The sequence below is a fragment of the Hippopotamus amphibius genome, chromosome 10 (genome assembly GCF_030028045.1).
Source record: "Hippopotamus amphibius kiboko isolate mHipAmp2 chromosome 10, mHipAmp2.hap2, whole genome shotgun sequence".
Taxonomy (NCBI): Eukaryota; Metazoa; Chordata; class Mammalia; order Artiodactyla; family Hippopotamidae; genus Hippopotamus; species Hippopotamus amphibius.
The window spans coordinates 30,861,118-30,880,472 of NC_080195.1; the positions used below are offsets into that span (position 1 = coordinate 30,861,118).

Below are 19,355 nucleotides of genomic sequence, written 5' to 3' on the forward strand. Positions count from 1 at the left end.
ACCTTTTGTACATCGAAAACCCACAAGTTGGTCTTGGTGTATGATTATTTTATGCATGCCTGCGTCTGATTTGCTAAGCATTTCTTGAGGATTTTTTTGGTCAAAGTTCATGAGAAATATTGAGGTATGATTTTCTTTTTTTGTATTGACTTGGTCTAATTTTTGGATTAGAGTGATGCTAGCCTCATCACATCCACTGAGAAGGATTACCTCCTCTTTTGTTTCTCTGGAAGACATTGTATAAACTACTTGTTAGTGCTTAAGATGTCTGGTAAAATTCTCCAGGGAAATCACCGGGCCTGAGGATTTTGTGTGTGTGTGTGTATGTGGGAGCTTTTAAACTGCCAATTCAAAGTATTTAATAGTTATACAAATATTTTGTTTATGTGTTTCATATGTATGGCTTTGGTGGTTTGTGGTTTCGTAAGTAATTGGTCTATTTCATCTCAGTGGTGTTTCTGCAGGTAGTTTTGTGATAGTCCCTGTGATCCTTTTAATGACTATAGGCGCTTCAGTGATGTGCGGGTTCATTTCAGAAATTGATGATTTATGACTCCTCTCTTCTGAACTTTGTCAGTCTTGTTAGAGAGTGTTCAATTTATTGCACACATCAAAGAACTAGCTTTTTCTTGATTTGAGTTTCTTTACTGTCTTCTTATTTTCAACTTCATAGTGTTTTGTTCTTACTCTTTTCTTTCTTATTTTAGCTTGCTTTGGGTTTCCTTTGCCCTTCTTTTTCTAAGTTGTTGAGAAGAAAACCCATATTATCAATACGTGACCATTCCTTTTCCTATCGTAAGCATTTTAATACTAAAACTTCCCTCTCAACACTGCTTTCATTGTATCTCACGACTATATGGTGTGTTTCGTGTTAATAAGAGATACAGGTATTTCTTAAATTTCCTTTAAGTCTTCCTGTTTGATGTGATGTTTTTTAAATGTGTTGTTTAATATACAAGTATTTGGAGGTACTCTTTTTCCTTTGTTGTCTGTCTGTTAAATTTTAGTGTGATTTTGTTTTGGTTAGGCCATATGCCTTGTATCATTTCCATTTGACTTTAATTTGTGAAGGTTTGCCTCATGATCTAGTGTATTGTGTTTCTAGGTGAATATCCTTGGATGCTTGAAAAAAAAATGTGTATTCTTTTGTTCCTGGGTGGAGTGGTCCATAAACATCATGGAGATTGGGTCAATTGATGCTGCCGTTCAAGTCTACATTTTGCTGATTTTCGGTCTAGTACTATCAATAACCAATTGGAGTGTGCTGCATTCGTCCTTTACTGTTGTGGTTTTTGTCTTTCTCTTTCTGCTGCACCAGGGTTTGCTTCACATATTTTGAAGTTCTGTTGTTTGATGCCTATACATGTAGGATTGCTCTGTCTTCTTTGTTTTTTTCCAAGCTCTTTATTTTAGTATAATTTCTTTACACTGTTGTGCCAGTTTTGTCTTCTTGATAAGTGGATCCTTTTATGATTATGTAGGGACTCTCTTTGTCCCTTTCAGATTTCTTTGCAATTAAGTGCACTTTCTCTGATATGATTTTTATGAATATTTGCATGATGTATCTTCCATGCTTTTAGTTTCAATCTACCTATAAATTCATGTTTGTAACTGAAGTACTTTGGTGTACACCTGAAACTAGCACAACATTGTAAATCAACTATAATCCAATATAAAATAAAAATTAAATAAAACAAATGATTGGAATCTGAAAAAATGTATGTTTGAAGTGAATTTCTTTTAGAGACTATATAGTTGGGTTATGAGGTGTGCTGGGTTTTTGTTGGTTTTTGTTGTTGTGTTTTTTTGTTTTTTGTTTTCCTGTACTCCATGTGCCTTGGGACTCAGTATTTTATGTGGTGCTTTTAGAGTGTTTACATTTAAAGTAATTATTGATGTGTTAGGGCTTTGTCTGGTATGAAATTGTTTTCTTTCTTTTTCCTTTTTTCTGTGCTTCTCATTCCTTTTTTCTTCTCTTGTTTCCTTATTTGGATTTCTTGAACATTTTAGAGATTACATCATATTTATTTATAGTATGTTAATACATTTTCCTTGTTATACTTTTCTTAGCTTCTCCTTGAGGTGTTAGAATGTACATCTAGAACTTAGCCTACTCTTGTGGCCTCTTTACTTCTTCACCTGAAATACTGAAACCCCACTTCCATTTAGGATACCTTATCCTCTATACTTTGTAACTCTATTTGCTCAAATATTCCTCTCCATATGTCAGGCATCACATGATATTGTGTGACTGTTTCAACTGCCAAATATGAGTTAGGAAACTTATGAGGGAAAAGATAGTTCATTATGGTTAACCTTATTTTAAACTGTTCTATTTGTGCCAATGCTTTAAGACTACTCAAGCCTTTTTGTGATGTATTCCCTTTGTTTCTTGGAGTATCATTTTGCCATTATTTACGGAATGTGTGCTGTGGTCTAAATCTGTTAGTTTTCTTCTGTCTGAGAAAGTCTCTCTTATTCCTTCATTCTTAAAGGATAAAGTTGCCAGGTGTAGAATTCTTGTTTGACAGGACTTTTTGTGTGAACATTTGAGAATTGCTCTTGTATTTCCTTTGAGACTTCATGACTTCAGTTGAGAAATCTACTGTCATTCAAATTGGTGTTCCTCTATAGGTTATGTGACATACTCTCTGGTTTCTTTGAAGATATTTTTATTGTTTTTAATTTATCATGATGTCTCTTGTGATAAAAATATTTCATGTGAGTTGTACTCTCCTAACAAATTTTAAGGATACATTACATTACTGTGGACACTGCTATGTTTCATCGAAGGTCCTGGAGCTTATTCATCTTGCTTAACTGAAAGCTTATGCCCATTAAATAGTACCTCCTCATTTCCCGCTGCCCAAGGCCCTGGCAAATATCATTCCACTTTTGGGTGGAATGCATTTGACTATTTTCGGGACTTCATATAAATAGAGTCGTGCAGTATCTGTCTTTCCGTGATGGGTCTATTTCACTTATCATAAGGTCCTCAAGGTGGATCATGTTGTCACATATTGCATAACTTCTGTTTTTAAAGCTGTGTTGTATTCTGTAAAATATATACAACCACATTTTCTTTATCCACTCTTCTGTGGATGGCCCTTAGGTTTTATTCACATTGGCTCTTGTGGATAGTGATGCAATAAGCATAGTGGTCGTCAATACCTCCTTGAGCACCTGATTTCAGTTCTTTGGTGCAACTACCCAGAAGTGGCATTGCTGGGTCACAGGGAAGTTGTATTTTTCGTTTTTATGATATTCTATAGCAACTGTTTCATATTCTATTCCAGTGGCAGTGTACGACAGTCCCAGTTTCTCTACATGCTCATCATCAGTCTTTGTCATTGTTCATATGATAATAGCCATCCTAACAGTTGTGAGGTGATATCTTAGAAAATTAACCATCTGTTGTTAATTTGCATTTTTCTGATAGCTAGTGGCATACCTGTTGGCCACCTGTATGTCTTCTTTTTGTCTTATCTAATTTCTTTCCTCAGCACTTTGTAGTTTCCAGAGTACAAGTTTCTCACATCCTTAGGTAAATTTGTAGGTATTTTGTGTGTTTGATCTTGTAAATGGAATTGTTTTCTTAATTTCCTTTTTCGTACCATATTTCTCTGTAAGTAGAGAAATGCAACTAATTTTTGAATGTTGAGTATATATTCTGCAACATTATGGAGCTTGTCGTTAGTTCTGAAAGTGTGAGGTATTTTGTGGAGTCTTTAGGTTTTGCTATCTATGAGATCATGTCATCTGCAAACAAAGACATTTTTATTTCCTTTTTTCCAGTTGGGATGCCTTTTTATTTTTTTCACTTTCTTTGTCTAATTGCTCTAGGTATAACTTCCCATCCTAGCTTGAATAGAATTGGGGAGGGTGGGTGTCCTTGCATTGTTCCTGACCTTAGAGGAAAGGCTTTCAGGTTTCACTGTTAACCATGATGGTAGCTGTGAGCTTCTCATATACAGCCTTTATTATGGGCTGCTGACGGCATTCTATTCCCAGTTTGCTGAGAGTTTTTCTTATGATAGCTGCTGAAATGTGACAAATTCTTTCTCTGTGTATGTTGAGAGGATCATGTGATTTTGACTCTTTGTCCTGTTAATGTGCTTTACCACGTTGATTTTTGAATGTTGAGCCATTCTTGCATTGCAAGAGTAATTTAACTTGCTCATGGTATATGGTCATTTTAAGTTGCTAGATTACATTGGATTTTGTTTACTAATAGTTTGTTGAGAACTTTTCCATCTATATGCATGAGGGATGTCAGCTCATACTTTTGTTTTGATGTGGCTTTTCTATCAGAGTAATGCTGGCTTCATAAAATGAGCTGGAACTGTGTTTTATACATTGAGCTAATCCTATTGATCTGTCTCAAGTTCATTGATTCTATCCCTTGTCGTTTCCACTGTACTTTTAAGCCTGTTCATTATGGGCTGTTTTGTTGTTCTGTTTATTATAATGTTCAGTTGTAGTATTTTTATTTGTTCTCTTTAATGGTTTCTATTTCTTTTCTGAGATTTTCTGTTCTTTCTGTTGTTTCAGGATAGTTTTAAATTGTTCACTGAACCAGTATTATCACAGCTGCTTTAAAACCCATCCCATAGTTGCAACATGGAGCTCCTCTCAATATTGGCAGCATCTGGTTGTCTTCTCTCATTTTGTTGGGATATTCTTGGTTCCTGGTATAGTGGGTAGTTTTCTCTTGTATCCTATTCATTGAAATCTTCTATTGTTGAAGTCAGTCAGCCAGTTTAAATTCAGATTTAGTGTGGCCTGTTGCTCTAGTGACCATTCAGCTTTCCTGGGGCTTTTGAAATTATTCTGTTGTGCTTCATTTTTCTGGCTTTGCTGAGGCTCACTGATCTCTGCCAGTGCAGCCCACAGCAGCGAAAGGCTCTGTCCTGGGCCACCTTGTAGTGCTTGGTGGTGTTGGGTGATGAAGGACTCATGGGAGAGAGAGCATCTCTGGCAGTTTTCTAGCCAGTGGATATGTGTATGCTTCTCCCTCTGTCTGTGCTGGTGCCCCTGAGTGAGGAACATTTTTATCTCAGTCACTTTTGCTGCTTAGATTGGTGGATGTTACAAATTATCTCACGAGGATCCGTTTCTCTTATTTGGCGCAAGGCCAAGAGCTGCAGAAACTGAGATGCTCTTTTCTGCTGGGTGAAGGGTTGGGACCTGGTTTGCATCCGACGTCTTCATGAAGGCTTGTGGCATAGTTTGCTGGTGCAGCTGCCTTCCACTAGTGCAGGCAGAAGTGACTGGAGCTACTGCCTGGCGTGGAGCAGGGTATGCGCTGCCGCTGTCAATGGCTGGGAGACAGGAGGTAAGCCTAGTATTGAGACGAGTGAATGGTCACTGATGGAGCTTATGCCTGGGCACTAATGACGTATAAACACCTTCATACGAGAGAGCGGGATGATACTAATGTTTTCAAAGCCCAGGATTAACAGAGGAACAGGACTCATTCTAGGTATCACTCGATATCTCAGGGAAGAGAAGGGAACACTCACTGAAAGAAAACATCAGGGGAGAACCTGGGAAGACTCATGTTGTGGAAATCCATTGAGAGGAGAGTTTCAGCCAACGATGATCAACATGGTGAGATTAGAGAGAACATAGTGAGGAAATGTCAGTGAAGATATTTTGGGCTAACTGAGAAAAAACAAGTGAACGTTCACAGTGGAAGTCAAATTAATGCTGTTGATTACATTGAGGTAGCTTTTATAGACTTACATATTCAAGAAATGGGGCTGAGGAGGACAAGATTTGGGTCAGAAAGTTGTTTGTCAGAAACTTATAATTGTAGCAGTGATCATTTGGGGGCGGATAGGAGGAGTTGTGAGTATTTATGGACAGAAGCAGGTCAAGTGGAACAGATTTTAGGTAGATAACAAGGAAGTGGAATATCTGGTGAATAATGTTATGGAATGGCTCAGTCTGAATGGTTGATGTGTCCAGGAAGTAAGGATGAAACCAAATGCTTTGTGTTCTAATCATAACGAGTGCGTCTTTCTATCCTCCTGCGTAGGGCCATTGCTTTTATCAAGGATATGCCACAGAGATTGCAAATTCAGTTGTGACACTCAGAACCTGCTCCGGACTCAGGTAATGGCATATTTCAGAATTGTACATGATCGTAGTCTTGTGTACTCTTTTAATTTTAGCAACTTCTCAAATGGTATGATGGAGGCAAAGAAAACAGAAACTTTCGTTATTTTTCTGCTGATCTTCTGTCTTTGCCTGCTTGTCTTACCATTTTCCCTGTTTGCTTGGTGTCTCTCCCAGGGTTGCAGTTGTAAAATTTGTTCAGAAAAAGCTGCCACTAGTATGAGAAATATCCCCATTACTGAGCCACACTACATCTGTGATGACTCCTAAATTCTATAATAGGTAGAAGAAGGTACAGAATTGGGTTTAAGAAATGTGCCTGAGAATGAGAAGATGTGGATCAGAAAGTTGTTTATCAAAAACTTAGAAATATAGGAAAAATCATTTTGGGGAGAATAGGAGTTATGATTATATTAATCCAAGTAAAATGGGATGATTCTTAGATATTAGATGACAAAGGCCACTATCAAATTTCTCTATAATGTTTTCATTTAATATTCATTTATTACGTTTATTGTTGAGAAATCTATGTTTTTAATTTTGTTTTTCTGTATTTAAATATTCAGGGGATTATTGCAGTTGGAGAATGTCAGTTACGGAATTGAACCATTGGAATCTTCAGCTACATATGAACACATGCTTTATCAGATAAAGGATAATAAAATTGATTTTTCCCCCATAGCAGAAAATTATTCTACAACCCAATTGGCACATCAGTCCTACAAAATTCTTGTGAAATCAGCAGTAAGTAAGCCCCTTTTACTGGATCTTCTTTTGTCCAACTTTTGATAAATATATTTACATTGAAATTTGTTACATTTGGAAAACTAATTTAAACAGACGTTGATTATAGTAAAACCTTCTCTTCTAAGGTACTTATTTTGAATATATTTTTATTTAGTCATATAAAATTTAGAAAAGGTAATAGATACAAATGCATAATTTAGAAATCAGAATTCTAACATTTTCCTAATTACAAATACGTTTATGCATACATGCCGAGTTGCAGTCTTATTGAATTTGTACCCTAAAAAGATAATGGTACTCACATTAGCTGATGATTACTTTGTCAACAGTTTGTACAATGGATTTTTTTCTTTGTAAAAAAGTGTTATTTTGTAGAAAATGTAAAAGTAGAAAAGAGGCAAGAAATTGTCCCAGATCTCATTTTCTAGACATAGTACTCTTAGAACGTTCGGGTGTTTATTCCAATTCTTTTACTGTATCTAGTTATAAAGGTTGATTTATAAAAGAAGATTTATTTAACAACAACAAAAATCATCCAATCATAAGTGCTTCTTGAAAATTTCCTTTTTGCTATTAAGAGGATAATGCACATTTTCACTTACTGTTAAATTATATTACTTTTGTTATTAATTTAAATTAATGTTAATTAATGTTGATTAAAATGTTAAATATATGCCTAAGGAAAATAAGAATTGACCATAATCCTATTTTCTAGAGGAAATGCTGTTAAATCCAGGGCAATTATTTTGATATATACTCTTTTATGCTTTTTCATATACACATAAATTTACATATTTACATATACACAAACTTAAAATATGTATTTTATAAAATTTTGTCATATTTTGCATATTTATATTTTTACTTTAATCAAGCAATGAACGGCACGAAAGTACCAAATTTTTGAGCATTCAAACTTTTCTTATAAATACTTGTGTCTAAGAAAAGGCATATTTCCAAAGTTTTTTAGATACGTATTTCCTAACTTCCTCCTTAAGAGTGTTTGTACAACTTTACGATTCAACATCAATGGTTCAGGAAATGAATCTCTGTCCACGTATTCTCATCAAAATTGAATATTCTGTTTAGAGAAGCAAAACAAAATCTTAACGGATGAAACTTGAATTTAGTTTTTGATGACCTCCATCTCACTGTTGCTTTACTATGCTTTTATTTTGCCAAAGTTCTCGGTACAAATACAGACTAGTAAAATTGTCCTTTCTGAAAGTCATAAAAATGATAAAATAGAATCATATATAGAAATGAAAATTTCATTTTTAATGGAACTGAGATATGAGCCCAACCCTATGCCATCTGCGTGTTGCAGTACAACAGCGGTCACGATCGAAGACCATTTTCATAACTGAAATAGAGCACTGTCACATGAAGTAAACTGAATAACTTTCAAGGATGTCACTCTTCTGTGGCAGTGGGAAAACATGGAGGGACAGACATGCTTTGGGAAAGAAAAATAGCAGTGCACTTGAAGCCATCCCCCTCCAGTGAATCAGCAATAAGAGAGGGGTTGGAGAAGACAGAGTTACCAGAGATACGGCAGTTCCAGCTGCCTTAGCTTGAAGTTTGATTGTGTTGGTCAGGCTGTAGCCCCAAGAATTTGACTACGATCTTTCTGTGTTTAAATTTTCTCATCTGTAAAAACCCAATAATAAAAATAATACTTCATCACACAAATATTTTAAAGATTCAATCAATTTATATCTGAAAATTACTTTGCATAATATGTGAGAAACATAAGTGATCAATAAATATCAATAACTATCACAACTACTGGTATTAATATTTGCTCTCTATAGATTCGAATGGAGTGAAGCAAGGGAATTGGAACTAATTAGGGAAAGTTTGGATGCAAAAGAAAAAGCAATAATGAAATAAAAGGGACTAAAATTTCAGAACCTAGAAGTAGCCAGGGATATCACTGCAGCAATGAAAGGAAATGCTGGGTAGTGATGTGTTTGTGAATTAAATAACTGCTTTTCTCCCTGAACTCAATAGACTTAAGTCTGTAGTTTTAGATAAGCACGTTTTCACAAGCACTCGAGTTTTTACAGGCACAGATATACAAAGTGAATATCTTCAATATGACAGGTATTTTAAAGAAAGAGAGAAAAATAAAATCTTATGTCTAAGGCATGTTGAGATAGTTATGAAAGGAAACACAAATAAACTCAGAATCAGGGTGAATGTCTTCATGATAAACACAGTGAAAAGTAGAAGAAACAAAATACATAAAGGGCTTCACTGTCAAACACATACTGGACACATGCATTTACCCTGCCTCTTTCTTAACCCCGCTAAAGTGAAAAGGAGCTTTTAACAGGGCATAAACATACACACAGAAACAGAACAGGAGAAGAGGAATGACAATGGAAATTGAAGAGCAGATAGATCGCTGACTTAGAATCCTTAACTGGCAATTAGAATACGATATAGGAAACTTCATACATACTTTTGAGTTAAAACTCAAAAGAAATTTCACAAGATAAACTTCCAGAAATCACACAAAACTAAAATATAAACAAAAATGACAGAGAAATTTGAAAGAGAATAAATTCAATTAAAATAACAATATGGGTGGGGCTTCCTCGGTGGCTCAGTGGTTGAAAATCCACCTGCCAATGCAGGGGACACAGGTTCGATCCCTGCTCCAGGAAGATCCCACATGCCGTGGAGCAACTAAGCCTGTACACCACAACTATTGAGCCTGTGCTTTAGAGCCCGTGAGCCACAACTATAGAGCCTATGTGCTGCAACTACTGAAGCCCACGTGCCTAGAGCCCGTGCTCTGAAACAAGAGAAGCCACGGAAATGAGGAGCCTGCGCACCACAACAAAGAGTAGCCCCCACTCACCGCAACTAAAGAAAGCCCGCACACAGCAAAAAGAGACCCACCACAGCCAATAAAATAAATAAATAAATTATAAAAAAACAAAAAACAAACAAAAAAACCCAATATGGGTGATACAGTATGAGTTCCAGTAAAAATAAACATAGAAAATTGTGTTGAATAAATCAGAAAACAATCCAAGAAAAATCCTCAGAATGATTTAAGCAGAATTTCTGGACCAATACTTAAAAAACTCTGGTCTCTTATATATAAACAAGATGCAGAATGGCATGAAATTACCTAGCAGCAATATTGGAGGTTGAAAGGCAATTCAACAAATGCTTAAAATGACACAAAGTACTTTCTTGCCTATAATTCTATACCCAGTCAGAATTACATAGTCGACACTCTTTGGCTGAAACCGTTTCTTTCCTCCCTGTTGTGAATGTTCCTCCTAATGTATAAAGCAAACCACACTTTAACAAAAGAGAGACTCTAATCTCATCTCAAATGAAGGTAGAAGCCAGCCTTCTACCAGTCACAACCAAATTCATAAGATGTAGTTGTCAAATAGAGTGAACTGTCAATCAAATCAAAAGATGGAACAGCTCTGTCAGCTGTTGTCGTCAAACTGTTTTCTTCATGAGAACCACTAACAGGTCAGCTCCCACTAGATTTTGAGGCAATCAATTCCCGACTGTCAGTGGTTTAACAAAATGTGCTTTGCTCATGTGAAGACCCAGGTGGATGAAAGTGCTGGTTGTTTCCCTTTCTAGCTTCAACTTGGGACCCACAGTGTCCCCCGCTAGTTTTTGAATCTAGACACAGGAGTAAAGGAAAAGAGTGTCTGTATCCCCACCTTGATACTGCTGGGCCTGGACAGGTATCTCTCATGGACTACTCCTCTCTTGCAGAAGGACCAAACACCATTCTTGATAAGTGGCCATTTCTTACAAACCAAGCATAGTATGAGTCACTTATCCACACCATTTGCTCAACAGAAGTCTGACATGTAAGAAGTGAATGTATTCTGAAAGAAGAAGAATCCAAAGGGAATCAACATGGGGCATAGGAATGAATACAAATATAAAATATAAGAAAAATACAAAATCCAATGTAAGTTTAGAAAGTACATTGACGTTGTTACATATTCACAGACTGCCTCACAGGTGCCACCTGTTATTTTAAGAGCTTTACGGTGTACCCCGTCTTTCCAATTCTTCCCACAATTCTGAGAGTGAGGACCATTATCCCTCTCTTCAGACAGGAAACAGACTTAGAGACTTTAAATGATTATCCTAGGAAATGTTCTAGTAAGTTAAAACATTAAAATTCTAACCTAAACAAGACAACCCCAGAGACACGTTCTTTAGTCCTCACATGTCCACCCTTCCACAGTCTCTTTAAAGATCCTGGAAGTGCTGAAGAAATAAACGTCAGAAAAGTAAATCCATTTTGAAAAATGAGAGGCATTGACAATAGGACTAGTAAATGGCACAGTAGACACTGGGCTAAAACCCCAAGGTGATGTTATAGTCAGGGTCAAGGAGGTAGAGAAAACGATGGTGTAAAAGTGATGGCAGAGAAAACCAAAAGTGGGTGACGGTTCATTTTATGTATCCACTTCCCTGGGCCACGGTGCCCAGATGGTTAGTCAGATTTTCTGGGTGTTTCTGTGAGGGTGTTTTTGAAGATGAACAGCAGAGTCAGTGGAGTTTGTGTAAAGCTGGTGGTCCTCCATAATGTGGGTAGACCTCATCCAAGAGGTTGAAGTCCTGAGTATAAGACAAGGATGGAGCTTCCCCTGAGTAAGACAGGCCTCTCCAGCCAACAGCCCTCCAACTGCAACCGCAGCATCCACTCTCCCCAGGTCTCCAGCCCATTGGCGATTTCAGACTAGCCAGACTCCATAACCATATGAGCCACTTGCTTGTAATACATCTAATTATAATGAGTATATTGAATGTGTAAATGTACACACATAATCTACCGGTTCTGTTACTCTGGCAACCCTGACTAACAGAATGTGAAAGATTGCTTGTGGAAATTCAGGATAATCAATATTGTCATTCATGAATAGAACCACACCCAAAGTGTTCCAACTTATTAAAGAAGAAAGCTCTGTTGAAATAAAGAAGTCCTGAATGTGAAAGTTTTGAAATTTCAAGAAATCCTTACGAGAACTGGTGATGCCAAGATATAATACATTTTGCACTTTATCAGTAAATAATGACTAATGCTATAGGCATCTTGGCCTCAAAGCAAGTCACCCACAAAGGTGGAACAACTCAGCCTGGCATTAGCCTTTGCCCAAAGGCAGTGCTTATAAGAGAGTCAGGATGTCTAACGAAGGAGGAGAGAAGATGGCTTCTCTAAGGGGTAAACAATATCCCAGCAATTTGTTATCCAGTCAAGTTGCCATCATACTACAAAGCATGGTTGCTTTTTCAAGAGACCATAGTGTGTGTGGGACTTTGAGACAAGATTAGTTCAATCAGCACAGCAAAACAGGAATTGAATCACTTTAACTGATTTAGGTAGAAATCCACAGAATCATAGCAATAGTTTCAGAAACACCACTTGGCAACGTTCAGTACACATTCATAATACATACTAGGAATAGAAAACTTCCTTGATCTAATGAAGCATCTATTGGCATCTACAGCTAACATAAAGAATGCAAATGACTTGAATGTTTTGCTCCTGTCATGGACTGCAGGCTTTTGTTCCCCCAAAGTTCACATTTTGAAATGTTAACTTTCAAAGCGATGGTATTAAGAGGTGACGTCTTTGGAAAGTAATTAGGGTTAGATTAGGTATGAAGGTGGGGCCCTCTTGATGGGATCAATGGTCTAATGTAAAAAGGAAGAGGCACTGGGATCCCACTATCTGCTGTCCATCACATGAGCATAGGAGGAGCTCTGCAAACTAGGAAGAGTGATGTCACCAGCCATCACATCTGCTAGTGCCTTGATCTTGGAGTTTCCAAATCTAGAAATGTCAGAAATGCATGTTTGTGGTTTAAGCGAGCTAGTCTGTGGCATATTTGTTATAGCCCAACTGAAGAAAACGTCCCCCGAGATTAGGAATAATGCAAGGTTGGTGTGCCTTCAGTACTTCCGGTCAACATTTTACTAGACTTCTTAGGTAGTGCAATAGGAAAAAGAATAATTATAAAGGGTATACATTTTTGAAAGGAAAAAATAACCCTGTTTCTTTAGTGATCGAATTCTATACAAAAAATCCTAGAGTCTCCATCAAAGCAATCAGGACTAATTAACACCGTCTAGCAAAGCCGCAAGAAAAAAGAAAGATGAGATAATTCGTTTTCCCCAAATTGATCTATAGATTCAGTGCGATCCTAGTCAAAATTCCAGAAAATATTTTTATGGAAATAGATTCTCAAATTCATTAGGAGATGCAAATATCCTAGAAAAAAACAGTTTTGAAAAAGAACAAGGTGAAGGACTTACATTGCTTTTACTAAAGGAGCCAGATAGTAGATATTTCAGGTTTGTGGGGCCTATGATCTGTTGTAGCTACTTCACTCAGCCTTTGTAGCACGGAATCAGCATAGACAAATTGTAAACAAACAGATGTAGCTGTGTTCCAATAAAATATTTCTTTTTCACAAACAGGTGGTTCTACCATGGGCCATAGTTTGCTTACCCCTGCTATGGAGACGCATATTGTGTCATTGGTATAAGTGTAGACATATAGAACAGTGGGACAGGATAGAAGAGAAGTAGACCCACATGCTCTTGCCCAAAGTATTATCCACAAACATGCCAAGGCCTTTGTAAAGTAAAAAAAGAACTCTTCTTCAAATGATGCCAGAAGATTGCATTTCCACGTGGAATAAGATGGGTCCTGACCCTTATTCAGAAACATTGAATTAGAGCATAGATTTAAATGTCAAGTCTAGATATAAAATTTCTAGTAGGGGAGTTTGGAAAAACCAAATTAATAAGCCACAAGCCTGTGAAGAGAGGTTCAACCTCATTAACCATCCAGAAACTGCAGTTTAAAACCTCCATGAGATCTAAATACAGACTGACAAGAAGGGATGCGGTGCAAAAGAATGGCAGTACGAAGTACAGGCAAGAATGTGGAGCAGTTGACATTCTTATTAGTTCTTGGAGAACATACAGAAAGATCAAACTACTTTAGAAAGCAACCTGGAACTTTTGTACTACTTTACACATACACAAGTCTCATGCAAATGAGATTTTCCAATTGTAAATATTTACCCAAGAAAAATGAAAGACTATAACTACCCAAACAGCTGAACATGGATATTCATAGCCGATTTCTCTACAATAGCTAAAATATTTAAATAATCCAAAGGATCATCCACAGTTAAGTGTATCAACAAAATTTTTGTGTTTCTAAAGTGGTACAGCTGATAGCAATGAAAACAAATGAATTACTACTAATCACAGCAACACACATGTGCTGAGTGAAAGAAGCCAGATGTAAAAGACACATGCCACATGATTCCATTTATGTGATGTTCTAGGACAAATTTTTGTAACCTATGGTGAGAGAAGACAAATCACATTTGCCTTGATCTTTGTAGGCTATGAACTTGGAAGAGGGTGACGGAAACATTATTTTACTGATAGAAGTGGTTGCATGGGTGTATACATTGCTACTAGTTCATGTAACTGTGTTCTTAAAATAGATGCATTTTATTGAGAGTAGGCCACAATAAAGTTAATATAAATCATTGCAAGTACAAAAAAGATGACAAAATAGAGGCAACTTTGGGGGAAAATTGATGGGAATTTGTTTAGCTTGAATATTGGGAGAGGGACCTAGAGGTTGGTTTTGAGAAGAAGGAAACAAGGATTCTCCCTCATTCCAGTAACTTTTTTAAGGATTCTAATTATTAAAAATATAAGGCAAAAGCTTCTAATTTGTTCCTACAAGTTTTCTACAGAATCTCACCACTTATTTACCCAGTGGACATCAATCCTCTTATTTTTCTAATGTTTACATTTTCATGTATTTGTGTCTGTATCTATCATCTATCTATGTATCTATCTGTCTGTCTGTACCTCTCTATCTATACCTCAGTGTGTGTGTGTGTGTGTGTGTGTGTGTGTGTGTGTGTATAATTATATGATGTAGGTGATAATTACAAACAATATACGAATATTTAAATGTTTTATTTAGTTCATGTTCTCTGTTTTGCAGAAAAATTCTGATGTGCTGTTGAAAAGAGTTCTGAAAATACAAGTCATTATGGATAAAGCCTTGGTATGCATTATTGATATATTTCCGTATATCTTTTTTGTATTTAAATTGAAAGAGAATATGTAAAAGAGCCTGTGTTTGCAATGCAGTTATACATTACTCTGTCCAAAATGTCTATCTCTGTATACCATTACATAAGAAATGTTGTCAATTGCCTTTCCATTGGCATAGGGGGAGCAATGCCAATATTTTTTAGAAATAATGTAAAACGTCATATGTAAGGGAGGATTCTCTTGCAGTGTAATCTATTGGATTATAACTAATTGCATATACTTCTGGATCCAGCCAATATTGTGGTGAAATTCTTAAGTCAATTTCCATTTTAAAATAAGCTATTTTATTTATTACTCAATTGCAGACCCTTTTATAAAATATTTCTTTTATAAGATTATTTTATGCTTTGTAATTGCTTGGGTTTTCTGGTGGAAATTCCCTTTCTAAAACATAGGAAGACTAATTCATAGAAACACATTTGATTGTGGTACTTTTTGTTTATACAACTAGTTTTAGCAAAAACTTTGGGCAACAAGTTAAAAAAAAACTTCCTCTGTCCATTATCACTAGTAATTTTGTATAAATCTCTTAATGGGTGTCATGATGTTCTAGATTTTTTGCAAACAAGGAAATATTCAGATCTATAATAATTTTTATGGAAGTAATAACAGTAAATAATGATTTGACACTAGGTCTAGGATCCCTGGGCTCTGCAACCAGACTCTAGGACCTGGCTCTGCCTACCAGTAGAACAGAACTAACTCCAGTCACCCACCAGTGGGAGGGCTACAGCACTGGAGTCTTGTGGACCTTGACTCCATACAGCAGTGAGCCAGCACTATCCCCAGAATCCCCTGGAGTTTCAAGTCAGCTGCTTCATGACCCAGCCCTGCCAACCATGAGCTGGCAGCCTGTACCTGAGGCAGGGCTAGGACCCAACCGGAATAGGGCGAAGAAAGCCTACTGGACTTCCCACATAGTCAGCCTGCCCCAACAGAAAGACCCACACAGCCCCATTGGGGAAACCCCTAGAGTATATACCACAGGTGATGAGAGTGGAATACAATGCTGGAACACATAGTCCCTGCAAAAGGCCACTTGTCCAGCATTAGGAAGCACAGCCAAGCTCCCAGGTACATAAAAATACAACTACTAACTTAGACAAAAGGAGGCTACAGAGGAACATGTTCCAGATGACGGAACAGGATAAAAGCCCAAAGGAAGCTCTAAGTGAAGTGGAGATAGGCAACCTAATTGAGAAAGAGGTCAGGGTAGTGCTTGTAAAGATAATCAAAGAACTTGGGAGAAGAATGGATGCACAGAGTAAGATATTAGAACTTTTAAGTATAGAATTAGAAATATAAAGAATAACCAAACATAGATGAAGAATACTACAGCTGAAATGAAAAATACACTAGAAGGAATCAAGAGTCGATTAAATGATACTGAAGACTGGATCAATGAGCTGGAAGATGGAATAGTGGAAATTACTGATGTTGAACAGAAAAAAGAAAAAAAAAATGAAAGGAAATGAGGACCGTTTAAGAGACCTCTGGGACAAAACCAGGCACACTAATATTTGCAATATAGGGGCCCCAGAAGGAGGAGGGAGAGGGAATTGAAAATATATTTGAAGACACAATAGCTGACAACTTCCCTCACATGGGAAATGACACAATATCCAGGTCCAGGAAGCCCAGAAAGTCCATACAGGATTAACCCAAAGATGAACACACCCAATCATGTAGTAATTAAAATGGAAAAAATTAAAGATGAAAAGAGAATATTGAAAGCAGGAAAAAACAATCAACAAATAACTTACAAAGGAATTCCCATAAGACTGTCAGCTGACTTTTCAGCAGTAACTCTGCTGTCCAGAAGGGAGTGGCACAATATATTTAGCGTGTTGAAAGTGAAGAACCTTCAACCAAAAATACCCTACACAGCAAGACTCTGATTCAAGTTTGATATAGAGATCAAAATCTTTACAGACAAGCAAAACAAAGGAGTTCAGCAACACTACACCAGCATTACAAGAAATGTTAAAGCAATTTTCCTAAGAAAAAAGAAAAGTCAGAAACGGGAAACATAAAAATTATGAAAGGAAAAAGCTCATTAGTAAAAGCAAATATACAATAAAGGTAGGAAATCATCACACACGCAAAGCTAGAAGGAAGGTTAAAAGACTTTTGTCTTTTAACAAAATCATCTATATCCATAATAAGCAATTAGGAGATACTGAAATCAATTAGATGTAAAATAAGATATTAAAAACAATAATCCTAAGAAGAGGAGAGTAGAAATGCATGGTTGTTAAAACCTAATTGAAATTAAGAAATCAGCAACTTAAACCCACCATATATGTATATATACACACACATACAAGCACACACACACACACCTCTCATGGTAACCACAAACCAAAAACATATACTAGATACACACAGATACACACACACAAAAGTAAAAGGAATCCAGACATAACACTAAAGATAGTCATCAAATCATAAGCAAAGGGGACAAAAGGAGTAAGGAACAAAAAAGACCTACAAAAACAAGTCCAAAACAATTAGGAAAATGGAAATGAGAACACACATGTCCTTAATCACTTAAATGTAAATGGACTAAATGCTCCAATCAAAAAGAGTGGTTGAATGGATGTAAAATCAAGACCTGTATATACACTGCCTACAGGACTCTCACTCCAGATCTAAAGACACACAGACTGAGAGTGTGGGAATGGAAAAAGCCATTCCATGCCAAAGGAAATCTGAAGAAAGACAAGGTAGCAATACTCATATCAGACACAATAGATTTAAAAAGAGACTGTTACAAGAGACAAAGAAGGACACTACCTAATGATCAAGGGATCAATCCAAGAAGACGATATAACAATTGTAAATATATATGCACCCGACATAGGAGCACCTAAATCTATAAAGCAAATATTAATGGACACAAAGGGAGAAGTTAACAGTAACACAACAGTAGGCATTTTAGTGCCCCACTTACACCAATGGACAGCTTATCCAGACAGAAAATCAATAAGAAATCAAAGGCCTAGGACTTTCTAGGTGGTGCAGTGGGTAAGAATCCACCTGCCAATGCAGAGGACATGGGTTTGATCCCTGCCCCAGGAAGATACCACATGCCATGGAGCAGCTAGGCCCCTGCGCCAGAACTATTGAGCCTGCGCTCTAGAGCCCGTGAGCCACAACTATTGAGCCCATGTGCCGCAACTACTGAAGCCCACGCACCTAGAGCCGGTGCTCTGCAATGGGAGAGGCCACCACAATGAGAAGCCCGTGCACCACAATGAAGCATAGCCCCCATTCGCCACAACTAGAGAAAGCCCATGTGCAGCAACAAAGACCCAATACAGCCAATAAATAAATAAATTTATACAAAAAAAGGAATCAAAGGCCTAAATGACACATTTGGCCAAATACACATATATATATTTATGCATATATATATATATATGTATATAACATTGCATCCTAAATGTTCAGAATACACATTCTTTTCAACTGTACATTTCACATTGTACAGGATAGATCACATGCCAGACTATAAAACAAACCTTGGTAATTGTAAGAAAATTGAATTCATATCAAGCATCTTTTCTGACCACAATGCTATGAGACTAGAAATAAACTACAAGAAAATTACTGCAAAGAAAAAAAAAACCCAGACACATGAAGGCTAAACAATATGCTACTAAAGAACCAATGGGTCACTGTAAAGTCAAGGAGGAAATAATAACTGCCTGAAGACAAATGAAAAGGAAAACACAATGACCTAAAAATCTGAGATACAGCAAAAGCAGTTCTAAGAGGGAAGTTTATAGTGACACAAGCTTATCTCGGGAAGCAAGAAAAATCTCAAGCTACCTAAGGGAATTAGTAAAAGAAGAACAAATAGAACTCAAAATTAGTAGAAGGAAAGAAATCATAAACAATGGAACAGAAAGAAATGAAATATGTACTAAAAGACAATAGAAAAGAGCAATAAAACTGAGAGTTGAATCTTTGAAAAGATAAACAAAATTGATAAAACTCTAGGCAGACTCAGGAAGGAAAAAGGAGAGAGGGCCCAAATCAATACAATCAGAAATGAAAGAGAAGAAGTTACAAGCGACACCACAGATATACTAAAGATCATAAGAGACTACTGTCAACAACTATATGCCACTAAAATGTACAACCTAGAAAACATGGACAAATTCTTTAAAATGTTCAAGCTCCTAAGACTGAACCAGGAAGAAATAGAAAATACAAACAAAACAATTACCAGTTATGAAATTGAGTCATTAATTTTAAAATTCCCAACAAACAAAAGTCCAGAACCAGGTGGCTTCACAGGTGAATTCTCCCAAACACTTAACAGA

At 36.7% G+C, this 19,355-nt stretch overlaps 1 protein-coding gene across 1 annotated transcript in view; it reads left to right on the forward strand.

Moving 5' to 3' along the window:
• LOC130830306 (A disintegrin and metallopeptidase domain 3-like) overlaps positions 1-19,355 on the forward strand; it is a 99,572-nt gene that overhangs the window by 14,673 nt on the left and 65,544 nt on the right. Inside the window, exons 5-7 of the mRNA XM_057697474.1 lie at positions 6,041-6,117; positions 6,687-6,864; positions 14,912-14,974. Of these exons, the coding sequence (XP_057553457.1) occupies positions 6,041-6,117; positions 6,687-6,864; positions 14,912-14,974 (318 nt within the window). The remainder of the gene's footprint in view (positions 1-6,040; positions 6,118-6,686; positions 6,865-14,911; positions 14,975-19,355) is intronic.